General features: G+C 35.5%; 4 protein-coding genes across 4 annotated transcripts; 2 read left to right on the forward strand and 2 right to left on the reverse strand.

Annotated features, from left to right (window-relative positions):
• The first annotated feature begins 1,279 nt into the window (after positions 1 to 1,279).
• Positions 1,280 to 3,502, forward strand: Tsp_05721 (serine/threonine-protein kinase 6). Its single transcript, XM_003372009.1, has 12 exons — positions 1,280 to 1,293; positions 1,358 to 1,393; positions 1,695 to 1,772; positions 1,899 to 1,979; positions 2,109 to 2,189; positions 2,325 to 2,438; positions 2,476 to 2,586; positions 2,624 to 2,762; positions 2,824 to 2,981; positions 3,063 to 3,135; positions 3,202 to 3,360; positions 3,422 to 3,502. The coding sequence occupies exons 1-12, from the start codon at positions 1,280 to 1,282 to the stop codon at positions 3,500 to 3,502; spliced, it is 1,125 nt and encodes a 374-aa protein (XP_003372057.1).
• A 72-nt stretch (positions 3,503 to 3,574) lies between these two features.
• Tsp_05720 (conserved hypothetical protein) lies at positions 3,575 to 4,039 on the reverse strand. Its single transcript, XM_003372010.1, has 3 exons — positions 3,911 to 4,039; positions 3,695 to 3,868; positions 3,575 to 3,625 (listed from the first exon to the last, which is right to left on the reverse strand). Exons 1-3 carry the CDS (start codon positions 4,037 to 4,039, stop codon positions 3,575 to 3,577), a joined length of 354 nt encoding a protein of 117 aa, XP_003372058.1.
• A 197-nt stretch (positions 4,040 to 4,236) lies between these two features.
• Tsp_05719 (calcium-transporting ATPase type 2C member 1) lies at positions 4,237 to 11,868 on the reverse strand. Its single transcript, XM_003372011.1, has 19 exons — positions 11,719 to 11,868; positions 11,530 to 11,655; positions 10,943 to 11,114; positions 10,677 to 10,819; positions 10,077 to 10,166; positions 9,883 to 9,981; positions 9,494 to 9,824; positions 9,258 to 9,409; positions 8,983 to 9,173; positions 8,862 to 8,930; positions 8,680 to 8,796; positions 8,478 to 8,625; positions 8,107 to 8,406; positions 6,460 to 7,025; positions 6,019 to 6,391; positions 5,162 to 5,340; positions 4,953 to 5,086; positions 4,546 to 4,667; positions 4,237 to 4,365 (listed from the first exon to the last, which is right to left on the reverse strand). Exons 1-19 carry the CDS (start codon positions 11,866 to 11,868, stop codon positions 4,237 to 4,239), a joined length of 3,591 nt encoding a protein of 1,196 aa, XP_003372059.1.
• A 505-nt stretch (positions 11,869 to 12,373) lies between these two features.
• On the forward strand, positions 12,374 to 12,570 carry Tsp_05718 (conserved hypothetical protein). Its single transcript, XM_003372012.1, has 2 exons — positions 12,374 to 12,426; positions 12,492 to 12,570. Exons 1-2 carry the CDS (start codon positions 12,374 to 12,376, stop codon positions 12,568 to 12,570), a joined length of 132 nt encoding a protein of 43 aa, XP_003372060.1.
• The last annotated feature ends 616 nt before the right edge of the window (positions 12,571 to 13,186 follow it).

Raw genomic sequence — 13,186 nt, forward strand, 5'->3', positions numbered from 1 at the left:
GAAATGAATCATACTGTAACAGGAAATGTTCTTTGGTAAATCAAAATATGCTGACTCAATACTGTCAAACGAAAAACGAATTAAAATTTATTTAATTGTGAATTTCAATTTTATATTCGATCAAAATGCGACTTTTGATCACAAATTTCGCACAATTGATCAAATCGACTTACATTCGATACAGTCAAACAGAAAAGTAGGCGTGAGTAACATGATGGACTTGAAATGATGGAAGTTGTTGTACGGATTTTCAAAGACTACCTCATGCAGTGGTCTTGATACAGACAATAGAAATAATTAGCATGCAATACAACGCTGAATTCACTTTTTTGGCGTTATTAAATTCTGTCGTTTCCGGTTTAGAATTGTCATGTTCAAATATGTCGAGTGACAAATTTGAATGCATAGAAGAAAAAGTTTTCGTTCTCGAAATTTTTTACATTAAATTATTGAAAATTAAATAAATAAAATGGCAATACAACGTGCAGTGATGATGTGATGAGTTGAGAATAGTATGAATTTTTCTACAATACAGTATTCATAAAATTTAAGTTCTACCTCCCAAGTTCGATGGATTATTATAGAGACCAGTGACATTTACTCGTGTTGCGACTAATTAAAATTAACATTTTTCACAGCTGAATTTTCATTACACAATTAATTTACATTGAACATGCACTGCAAAAAGAACTGAACTGTGCGCAACATACCACTGAAAGAAAAGTCTCAAAAAGAAAAAAAAGACAATGTAATTCTTCTGCATCTGTCATAAGTCATAAAAAAAAGGCTGTCACGAGTGAAAGCAATCTGGTCCAAAGTAGCTTCCTTCAATTTGCTGGAGTAGATACTAAGAAGTTTTTAAAAACAAAGAAAAACCAAAATAAAAAAACAAAGATTGCTTGAAACATTGATAAGTAATCTGGCAATAGATATTTGTTGCCCGAATTACAACCGCAGTGTGCCGTCGTTCCAAATGATATATATATATATATATATATATATATATGTATATGATTTCTAGAGATAAAGAGAAAGACCTGTGAAAATGAAAACATTAAATGATCACCAAGCGCGCAGAGAGGTAAAGAAAGAAAAAGTGGAAAACATTTCAAAGATTGCAATATAACAGGGATTGACAGTCCATTTAATTTTATCCTAGTCTAGATGGCAGAGATGCAGATTTAAAAATAATTTACATAAAACTGAATATTTTCAAGAATGTTTTGAAACGCCTATCTCAAGCAGAATATTAGATTTATCATTTGTTCTTTATAGTATAATGATTCGCAGGCTGTTTTTTAAAGTTATCATTTCTTACTATAATACATGTAAACGTCATTTTTACATTTATTAACAGTCTGAGTTGCGCGATGAGTGCTGCCTCTGATTTTCGGTAAGCCTTTTGTTTCAAACATTACTTTGCTGTATTATTTTTACTTTTACAATTGTTTTCACACCTGTTTCCTGTTCAAGATGTTAATTTTTTTTTCTTCAGAATAATTTTTTTTTAATTTCAATTGTTTAATTGTAAATGAAGTCATAATTTGCATAAACAAAACAATAATGATATCATTTTTCCTAATTTTTCATGTATGAATGTTTTATTAATTACAGTAATAATACAACAATACAAATAATAAACAATAATTGATATTTCATTTGAGAGTTCATTTGAATTTCATCATTCATTTTAGAAGACGACACCGTTCCCATCCCTACGACTCACGACGAGAAAGGGATATGAAAAACTACTCAGAACTACCAAAAAAAGAGTAAGTGAACAATTTCAATTAAATACAGTGTCTGAAAAATACAACCAAAACTATTTAATAGGTCTTTCAATACTTCATTCATTGAAAATGTCCATTAATTTATATATTTAAATTCATTTATTTTAGAAAAAGAAGCAACGATGACCGCCCCAACGTTACACGACGAAAGAGAAACGCCGAAAAACACTCTGAACTACCGAAAAATGCGTAAGTGAACAATTTTTAATTCGATTCATTGTTCGAGAAATACAACCAAATGTCTAACCAAAATAAAACTTTCAATATTTCGTCCATTAAAAATGTGTATTGTCGTATATTTGAATACATTTATTTTAGAGAACAAAACAACAATGACCATCGAAACCATAAACGACAGAAAAGAGATGACAAAAATCACACCGAAGGAGAAAAAAATGCGTAAGTGAACAGTGTATTACACTAGTATTTTAATTGAATGCACTGTTTGAGAAAAACACTCGAATGTATTTAATAAGTCTTTCAATATTTCGTTCAATGGAAAGATAGATTGTCGTATAATTAGATACATTTCAGCAGTTTGGGATTTCAGCAGTTTGATATTTATTACAAGTTGGGAAAAGGAACCTATGGCAAGGTATACAAAGCCAAAGAGAAAATAACAAGAAATACGGTCGCTTTAAAAGTAAGGTTCAATGGTAATTTGTATAAAATTACAACATTACAGATCAGAGTTGCAGGTTATGCGTAAAAGGGAAAGTAAATCAGAAAATGGTTTACGAATGGTAGATCAAGAAATTTCGATTTTGTCTCAATTAAAGCAAGTTAATTTCATGAAGTTTTCTTTTTAATTAAAAAAACGTATTCTTTTGCAGGCATCCAAACATTCTTAAGCTGTACGGTTCTTTCCATGATGATTCGCATGATGTACTTATTCTTGAATTCGCCAAAAGGGGCACGTTGTACAGCTTGTTGTTAAAAAAAGGGCATCTCACAGAACATCAGACCGCTCGAGTAATTTTCATATTTTCCAAAGTTCCTAAACGGATTTCGTTCTTTTTTCTTTCTCTTACAGTACATGTCCCAGCTAATCAGTGCAGTTGAATATATGCACGGCAAAGGCATTGTCCACCGTGATATAAAACCAGAAAATGTGTTGCTTGATGAAAATGATGTTGTAAAGTTGGCTGATTTTGGACTAGCGATTTCTTTAGCAGATCTTAAAAGTTTTGGGTATTAAAAACTGCCATTTCAAAACAAAGTGGCTGTGATGAATTCATATTTGAAATTTGTGCTTGTTTATTTTTATTTTAGAAAGTATCCTTCGTGCGGTACGGTGAGTTATTTAGCTCCTGAAGTTTTCCATCACCAGGGTTATGATGAAAAGGTATTATACTATTTCATTTTCAAATTATGCTATTATGTATTAAAAATGGAATTTTAATTTTAACAGGTCGACCTGTGGGCCATTGGTGTTGTAATGTTTAGAATGATTGTTGGTAGACTGCCATTTAACGAGCACTCTTCAAACGAAATAAAGGAGCGCATTTTACATCACCAATTTACCATTCCTAAATATGTATCATATGATGCGAGAGATATAATAGGAAAAGTATTTCAGTAGCTTTTTTTTCTTTTTGTGATTTTCAGTGCAAGTGTTTTTTGCATTTCAGCTTTTGACGAGCAAGCCTCATATGCGCATGAAATTATCTGAATTGGCGACACATCCATGGATGATTGAAAATGAATGTTGACGAAGGGAGTGCATTTTGCAGTTCGAAGTGATTAAGATGTGTACAACAACGTTTACAATTATATGAAAATTACTATGATCTAGAGTAGAATTTATGCTGTTTTTCAATCATTCGATGGACCAACTGCAAAATTTTAGTTCCATAATAAACGAACACATGATGCATTGTTTTTTGTTTTAAATGCATGATTACTTCTTCTTTCGACAATTTTTTCACGTTACTAGTAGATGTTGTCCGCATATGCTTCATAAATGTACAGGCTTTGACATGCAACGTTCGTGAGCCTGAATCAGCCGGAAATTCAGAAACAAGCGGAACATGGAAAATGGAATCATAAATTTCATGTACACTTTTCTGTGGTCCAAACTAGCATAACAAATGTTTCTCAATCAATGTTTGTTTCATCACATGAATCACAAAATCCAACAACATCCGGATGAGCACAGAAAGCTGGACAAGCATCACGTGATTTCTATTTTCAAATCTGATTCCGCATAGCAGGAAAAATTTTGTGCACTCCTGCTGTCGGAAAACCATATATCCAGAAGCACTGCATCTCCACTGACTAGCCAACAACCAACGGTACTAGTGTTGCGTTCAAATCTTACAATTATCAGCCTACTGGTTATTAATTAAAAAGTTGCCTTTTACTTATGAAAAGAAATGAACGAACAAAACAACATTCACCAACTATTATATAAAAAGTATAAAATTGAAATCAAATGCAAACTAATTCAACACTGTTGACATTGCTTAGCTAATTCATCGCTCAACATTAAACATTTTTCATCCAAACTACTATTCAACTGCTTTTCAGCGTCAATCATCCTACGAAAACGTATCACTTGCGCGACAGTTCTGTTCTACAAAAATCCACACATATAAAATACCCGCAAACGAATAATTTAAACAACTAACTTTAACAATGGTGGTAGAACTGCGAACCTGATCTTGATTATGTTTAGCTAACTGGAGCTGATGATGATCAGTGGAAAAAAAATTGTACAATTGCAATATAATTTATACGGATTATTCAAGCTTACTTCTTGTTCGACGCTTTTTTCTTGCTCAGTCAGAAGTTGTCGATAAAGTAACAGTTGCCTATTTTGATTATCCAGTTCTGACAGCATGCAGTGAATTTCAGCTTTTCGTTCTTCGCTACAATCTGCAAATTCGTCACTTGACATCTATTTAATTTATTGCTTAACAAAATTTTCAAAACAACCCATACATCATCACTTTTAAATGAGCAATTCATCTTATCGACTGTCACCTGTTATAAAATTCTTTGAAAACTGCCCGCCGTTCAGAAAAATCATATTCAAAATTATTCATTGTTCAAAAAATTAACAAAATGAATAGTTTCAACTTTTAAACTTCCTTCATTTAATCGACAAACAATTCAATCAGATAAGCATGCAAATCGATCTACTGTTATTATTAATCATACTTGGCTGTTTCAGTTTGTCAATTTTCGATTTCGAAATGTCGACACTGTCAGCATCTCGTAATTTCAACGTGCTCTTCTCAAACTGCTTACAATAATTACAAGACTGCTTTTTCGACTCACAAATACGTCGCATACTGTAAGACCGAAAAAGAAGAAAATTTTGCATTTTCACAACACAACACAACCAGTGCAATGAACATCAATTTTACCATCGTACGTTTTCCAGCTCCAATCGCTTTTCTCGAACTTTATTCGACAATGCTATCGATTTTTTCAAAAGTTTGTTTAAATCAAACAACACTTTCTTTTGTTCACGAGCTAAACAACTTTTTTCCTTCTCCGTACAATCGAGTTTTTTGTTCACATCGACTATCAAATCAGAAATCTTCTGCAATTCAATGCCTGGAATTAAAAAAAGAAAAAGAAAACATTTTTCAATTATATATATATATATATATTTATTTATTTATTTATTATTGAATCTGCATATTCACGAGAATTCATTAAGTAGAAAAATAACAATTTTATTCAATTAAACTACTGTCAAAATTACATCAACTTTACAAAATTACAAAATAAAAAAAATAATCCCTGCCTAATTCTGTACGTTACAGTATTAGTTGTTTAGAAAAAGGTCAAGAAATGACATTTGAATTATAGTTGAATTTGTTGAAATATAAATTCACCAATAAATAAAACCATTTACAACTAACTAACTGCCTATTGTTGTTGACTTGAACAAATTGAAAGTAAATTCAATATTACGTGGGCGTGGGCATTCTGCAACAATCTCTTGTAAAATGTGCACAAACAAAAATCAAAAATCGACCGAATAAAATTTAAAATACCATTTAAATCCATAACTGCTTCTGACACTGCTAATTGGCTAAGAAAAAACAAAACAAAAAGAAGATAATTCGCAATGCATGTGTACCAAAAGTATCACAGTACAAGTTTGGCGAAATAACTACGATCGAACGATGATAATATCGTCACTGATATGAACTACTAGATTTTTATTCATCACCAAAACACCCAATCATTTGTTTTTGAAAATGTTTCACACTGTATCATCGTCTTCGTCATCCGATTCTTCCAGGGCACGCTTGGCGAATTCTTCAGCTTCTTTGTAAATATTCTCGGGCACCAATTCATGCTTACCACCAGTCGCTTCGGAAACCCAGCTCAATTCCATAATGCAGTGCTTGTCCCTCGCTTCGTCTCGAATTGAGTAGATGATCCGCGCAGCTTCGTTGATCAATTCGCTGACCGGCTTCGTGGTGGAATTCATCTCGTCCACTTCGGCTTTGGCCGCCTGATGACTGCGACCAATTGCCCACGATCTGTAACCGAACATTGAACCGCAAGGTTCGACCAAATAGAGCTCAGGGCCTTTCAGCGGCGACCAAGAACCCAAAAATACGCTGCATCCGAATGGTCTGAAAAAAATCAATTACCAAAAAAACAACAACAAGTAGAAAAAAATTCCACATCAACTGTAGTTCACCTCAACGCTCCGTACAACGTGTACGCGTGAACGTAGAGCGACAAACGTTCGGCCAAATGTCCACACGGGATATCAGAGCGGTAAGATTTGTGGTAGGATATCGCTTCTTCGACGGCATAGTGGTGCAACGCCCGACCATCCGGATACAGTCCAGAAAAGACGAAACCAATCTTGTCCGCAACGGTGGCAATTCTTTGATTTGAATAATCTTCGTACAAAGAAGACGACACTGCCTTCTCGACGCCGAACACCACCCCATCCAAGCCTCGAATAGCTACGCAAGTGTGCGAATTGTTTACCGCTTTGTTGGCGTATTCGACTAAACAAAACAACAAAAACAACGACAACAAATTGAACAGCAAAACGCTATGCAAATTTGTGATGATGATGTATAACAATTTCCACAACAAAGATGTGAAAAATACACACGTTGATATATGCGTCCGTCTGGTGAAAACGTTGCGGCCGAAAGATCGTATCCGGAATTCGAGTTGCTTCCCATTTCTTTCAACAGTTATTATCTTCAGCAATTGTGGACTAGCGCAAGTGAATAGCGGTGATGTTGACTAAAATGAAGCATACTGTAACTTGTTCAATCGAAAAAAAAGTCAACTGAATACTGTCAAACGAAAAACGAATTAAAATTTATTTTAATTATGCACTGGAATTTTATATTCGATCAAAATGCAACTTTCGATCACAAATTTCGCACAATTGATCAAATCGACTAACATTCGATACAGTAAAATAGAAAATTAGGCGTAAGTAACATGGTGAAATTGAAATGATAAATTAAACTGCTGCATGGAAGTTGTTGTATGGATTTTCAAAGACCACCTGATGCAGTGGTCTTGATACCGACAAGAGAGACAGATAATCAGAATGCAGTACAACGCTGAGTTCACTTTTTTGGCGTTATTAAATTCTGTCGTTTCCAGTAAAGAATTGTAATGTTAAAAAGAATTTCGAGTGACAAATTTTAATGTGAAGAAGAAAAAGTTTTCCTTTGCAAAGTTTGCATTAGTGTTGACAGAGAACAGGGATAATTTTTTACAATACAGTATTCATAAAATTCAAGTACTACATTACAAGTTGGATAGATTATTGTAGAGACCACTGAAATTGATTCCCTATGTTGTTGTTGTTGCAATTAATTAAAATTAATATTTTTTTTACAATTGCAATTTGTTTGTTACCGAATCAATTGAAATTATTGTCAATTCGTTGTACGACGAATCGAACTGTGCGCAATATACTACCAGTAAAAAGAAAAAAAAACAATTTAATTTTTTTGACATCACAAGTCATAAAAAAGACGGATGTCACGAGTGAAAGCATTCGGTTCCAAAGTAGTTTCATTCAGTTTTCTAAAAAGTTTTTAAAAACAAACAAAGAAACAAACAAACAAACATATAAACAAACAAATAAATAATGAAAAACAAAAATAAAAAAGCAAACTAAGATTGTTTGAAATAGTGATAAGTATTCAACTGGCAATGGGTATTTATTTGTTGTCCGAATCACAAGTGCAATGTCGGACTGCAGGCGGCAAATGGATCGTGCAAATTCCACGCTCTAGAAATGAATGTTTCGGCAATTTTTTTAGCTTCGGAAACGAAAAATACGGTCGACGACAAAGCCACCAACAACACTATATCTGCAAAGAGACAAGTGAACAGAAAAATAAAAATATGCAAACAGAATTCGACAACCTTGGAAATGCAAAGCTTCGGTTTGAAAGATCGCCTGCAACGCTGGCAAATAGATGACCAAAAATTGACCAACAATAGAACCGAATACTGAAATGAGAAACATCCTGTTGCGAAAAAAGCCCACATCACTGATCAACTTTTGCGATCGACAGCTCAAAGCATTCCACATGTCGAAAAATACGAACAACGTGAACGTCATAGTCGTATCACGAGGGGTGATTTTATTGTCGCTCAACTGGAAAAATCAATTGGTAATTTTAACAAATAAATGAATTTAATTAATTAATTAATTAATTCGTCGATTACTTGATCAATAAAAATCCACATGGTGCCGGTGATTATGGTCAACGACGACAAAACAATGCTCGAAATGACACTTTTCGTCAGCATCGGCTCTTGGACGTTGCGTGGAGGTTGACTGATAATTTCCTTGTCGACAGGTTCAACACCGAGACTTGAAAAATGGCAAATTATCATCAATCGAGTGTCAACTACTTTTTCTTTTTACCTCTGCGCTGGAGGACCGTCCATGATGATGTTGATCCAAAGAATTTGCATAGCGTTCAGCGGATTCGGCAATTGGAATACAGTCGACAAAGCGATCAGCGAAAGCGCAGCGATGCTACTGAAGAGAAATTATTGGAAAAAATTTGCATAAAAACAATACAACAAAATACGACTACTGCGTACGTGCTCAGTTGAAATCGAACAAAATTGCGTATGTTGTTGAAAATCCCTTTGCCTTCTTCAATTGCAGATCTGAAAAGAGAAAAAAAATTCGATTTATAAATTTTATTCCACTCGAACACACGAACAACAATCGATCGATTTTGACCGGATCGAAGAAAAATCGTCCGTAATAAGTATCATGTCGGCCGCTTCTTTGCTGACGTCAGTTCCCGTGGTACCCATCGCTATGCCGATGTCGGCTTTTTTCAACGCGACCGCATCGTTGACACCGTCGCCGGTCATCGCCACAACATGTCCCAAATCTTGGAGTGACTTGAATAGAATAATAAGAATAATGTGAAGAGAGAAAGTGGGAAAAAGAACATTTTTTAAAAAAATTATCACAAAAAAATTTACCTTCACAATTTTCAACTTGTGCTTCGGCGATGCGCGATAAAATATCGATACATTACCGATAACACGCTCCAAGTCGACCGTATTCATCTGGTCCAATTGTTCGCCGGAAAGGGCGAAATTTTTTCCACTCTCGCACAAACAAAGTCGTTCAGCTAGACCACACAACAGACAAACGAGAAAATACCATCAAAAAATTTGCATATGGAAAATTTCCCCTCCCCGTTTCGAGCTGTTACCGACGGCAGTGGCGGTTTCCAAAGCGTCGCCGGTGATCATTTTCACTTGGACGCCGGTGGAGCGGACGGTTTCGACCGATTCGCGCACACCGGCGCGCGGAGGATCCAACAAGCCGACCATTCCAACGTAGACCAAATCGCCCATCGTTAGACCTTGGGCAAAGGCGATCACCCTGAGTCCGCCGCTTGCCATTCGCTTCGCGTCGTTTTGGAAAATTTCCACACTGGCCAAGTCCAATTGTTTCGTTTGACCATTTTTCAAATAGCTCGAACACATTGCCAAAATTCGATCCGTAGCACCTTTGACATAATATACGGCAGGTGAATTGGTCTAAACCAAAGGGGATGAAGTAAACAAACCAACCAACCAACAAAAAAACAACACCTACTGTAGCACAATAACAACGAACGGCCATCCATTTGGTTTCCGACGAAAATGGCATCTCTTCGGTTATTTTGTACTCTTCCCTGACGTGGAACAATTTTGCCTGAAATATTAAAAAATGAATTTCATCGAAAAAAAATAAAATGAATCAAAAAAAATAATTGATTTTTTATTGATGCTTCACGCGGAACGATAAACCTTTTTCGCCAACACAATCAACGCACCTTCTGTAGGCTGGCCACGCAACTCGCCGTTGACAACGGTCGAACTGTTGCACACGCATCCAATCTGAAAAATTCCATTTAAACAAACAAACAAACAAGCAGGCAGACGAAAATGATACTTGAATAATTCGACTAATCGACGGGTGAGAATTGCCAATGACAGCTTCACCATTTCTTACAGTACACAGTCCCCCCGCGTCCGAATAGCCGACTCCGAAAACCTTGAACGAAAATGGGGCAAATTTGAATAGATTAGTCGATGAAAATGAAAACCCATTACTTCAGCTTCGGTGCCGTCGGATGCGATCACGTGAACGGCAGTCATTTCATTTTTTGTCAACGTGCCAGTTTTGTCGCAACAAATCACACTGACGCAGCCGAGAGTTTCCACCGTGGGCAGTTTTTTGACAATCACACGACGTCTGGCCATTCGTGTCACACCCAACGCCAACGTCACCGTGACCACAATTGGCAAGCCTTCGGGTATTGCGGCGACGGCCAAACTGTCGACGAAGAGAAAGAGAGAAGAAGTTCGATATGCAAATTTTTATGACACACGAGAAAAATTTCATACCTGACCGCTATGGTGAACATTTCCAACGGTTTGCGACCGCAAATGACACCGATTAGAAATATGAAAATAATTATACCGAAAGAATAGAATGACAACTGTTTGCCAAGATGATCCATGCTTTTTTGCAACGGTGTTTTCGGTGACTGGATATTTGAAAAAGAAAAATCATAATTTCATCAAAATTAATTAATTAATTAATTATTTCTCAACTGCTTCGGCTTTCATCAGTCCAAAAACGTCGCCAAATTCCGAATTGTGACCCGTACCGATGACGATACCCTTGCCACGCCCGCGTTGGACCAAAGTGCCCATGAAAACGATATTTTTCAAATCGTTCACCGACTTCAAATCCAACCCGACGGTCGACTGGGAAGTCCATTTTCGTGCCGGTACCGTTTCGCCGGTGAAACTGCTCTCGTCAATTTCCAATTCCACTGCCTGAAAAAGTCGGTCAAAGTGTGATGGCTGTAGAAAAAGTAGCAAATAGAAAATCAACAACAAAGTCGAATTTATCATCATAAAATATGCAAATTTTACAAATCAACGTCGCACCTCGAACAAGCGAATGTCGGCCGGTATGCGATCGCCGGAATTCAAAGTGACCACATCGCCGGGAACCAAATCACGGGCGAAAATTTGCCGCTCGCAACTGTCACGGATGCTGATCAAAATAACAAAAAAAAGAGGGATTGAAAAAAAAATTAAAGTGCACCAAATTTTGAAAAATCAAAAAATCACTACCATGAACAAACGTGAGGCACCAATTTGTTCAACTCTTCCAACGACTTTTCCGACCGATACTCCTATTTCGAACAACAATTATTAAATTAATTAATTAAGAAAAACAATTCACCTGGACAAATGCTACAGTAACCACAATCAAAATGGCAACGGTGATGCTGACAGCGTCGTCCAATTGCCCAGTCAGTACACTGATCGCCGCACTGGCCAACAACAACAGTATCAATGGATTTTTGAACTGCAATTTGATTTTGTAATTTTTTTTTGTGTAATTTTAATTTTTCCCACCCATTTTTCAAACCTGATCAATGTATTTCTTGTAAACTGGTTCTTTTTCTTCGACCAACAGTTCATTGAAACCGTGCAAAGCGGACCTAGCCCGCACGTCCATTTCGCTCAAACCATTCAAAGCGTCCGTCTTCAACCACCTCTGCACTTCTTCTATCGGCATTTTGGCCGCCACCCGGGTCGACAACGCTTCTTCGGCCATTACTTGAAAATGGTCATTTTTCACGTTCAATTATTCAAATATTACAAATTAGCATTGCACTTGAAAAAATATCAAACCACCACCCCCCCCCCTCTTTAATCAATTTGCAATTTTACAATCGATCGTTGTACAGTGCAACGTTTGAAAAACAAAAATTACCATATAAATCTTGTCGCGTCACAATTTATACGCAATCAATTAAGCTGAAAGCAATAAGATGACAAAATTGAATGAATGGACAAAAAGAACCGCTTTGGCAATTGTTGCATTGTAAAATTTATACATTGAACGCGGACAACGACAACTGCTCTCCCTTTCTTTCTCAGTGACAAACGGCCCATTATAATCGTACAATGTACAATAGATCGAAACGAGTGGACAAAGGCGAAATGGCACGTGGAAATGCTTGTTTATTTGAAAATTTAAAACAAACAAACATAAAACTATTATCATCCAGATAACAAACATGACGAGGAAAAAACAAAACAAAAATTTACGCTTATACAACACGAAAAAAAAGTATGATAAAAAAAAACATTTTCTCATTAGTCAACAGTTCGATGGAAAAAATTTGCATATTACAGCGATCCACCATATCCGAACAACAATGAAAATCAACTAACTGCAACAATTGACAACTTCACGACAGACGGTAGTTTTTGACAAAAATTAATTTAAAATAAAAAATTTGATATTTTTTTTCGTTCTACTTTTCAATAAACACTTTTATTGGATTTTCAATTCAAAATACTGCCTACCTGTTCATTGAAACAAAAAATATTGCAACATCACTTGGTCAAATTGAACACAATTGAGTAAAGTGGCAATTTTTGGATAATTAATAGAACAAATTTCACTTTTATAAAAAAATTTTGACAATCAAATTTTCACAAACAACACTGTTGAAAATTAATTTTTCATTTCATTCCATTTCCAGTTTTCATACTGTAATAATCAAGTTTTATTCCAAAGGAATTTGTTACTATAATCGAACGAATGATGCAACCGGCATTTCAAAACTTGACCAATGATGATCGAATAGAAAAAACAGTTTCAATTTTTGTTTTCATTCATTTATTAGTATAATTAAATTTATAAAAATAACTCTCATTTCTACAATGGCAGCAGCAAATTGTAAATATTTTACAATGTAAAGAGGCAAAAAGAGAAAACAAACCCTTGACAACTAGGATACAAAAAAAACATGACAGTGTCAGCAAATATCCATTCTGTACAACAGAGAGATCTAAAACTTGAACAAAAGCCACAAGCGTGAGGC

The sequence above is a fragment of the Trichinella spiralis genome (assembly GCF_000181795.1).
Source record: "Trichinella spiralis strain ISS 195 chromosome Unknown Scfld9, whole genome shotgun sequence".
Classification (NCBI taxonomy): domain Eukaryota; kingdom Metazoa; phylum Nematoda; class Enoplea; order Trichinellida; family Trichinellidae; genus Trichinella; species Trichinella spiralis.

Coding starts and splice junctions, on each gene's coding strand:
- Tsp_05718 (XM_003372012.1), top strand. CDS start 12,374: ATGACGAGGAAAAAACAAAACAAAAATTTACGCTTATACAACACGAAA. Junction 12,427..12,491: donor TTATACAACACGAAAAAAAA/GTATGATAAAAA, acceptor TGCATATTACAG/CGATCCACCATATCCGAACA.
- Tsp_05721 (XM_003372009.1), top strand. Junction 2,587..2,623: donor AAGCAAGTTAATTTCATGAA/GTTTTCTTTTTA, acceptor ATTCTTTTGCAG/GCATCCAAACATTCTTAAGC. Junction 2,982..3,062: donor GCAGATCTTAAAAGTTTTGG/GTATTAAAAACT, acceptor TTTTTATTTTAG/AAAGTATCCTTCGTGCGGTA.
- Tsp_05720 (XM_003372010.1), bottom strand. CDS start 4,039: ATGGTTTTCCGACAGCAGGAGTGCACAAAATTTTTCCTGCTATGCGGA. Junction 3,869..3,910: donor TGTTGGATTTTGTGATTCAT/GTGATGAAACAA, acceptor TTGTTATGCTAG/TTTGGACCACAGAAAAGTGT. Junction 3,626..3,694: donor AAAAATTGTCGAAAGAAGAA/GTAATCATGCAT, acceptor AAAATTTTGCAG/TTGGTCCATCGAATGATTGA.
- Tsp_05719 (XM_003372011.1), bottom strand. CDS start 11,868: ATGCCGATAGAAGAAGTGCAGAGGTGGTTGAAGACGGACGCTTTGAAT. Junction 9,825..9,882: donor TTCGTTGTTATTGTGCTACA/GTAGGTGTTGTT, acceptor CCTTTGGTTTAG/ACCAATTCACCTGCCGTATA. Junction 4,668..4,952: donor TGACAAACTGAAACAGCCAA/GTATGATTAATA, acceptor ACGAATTTGCAG/ATTGTAGCGAAGAACGAAAA.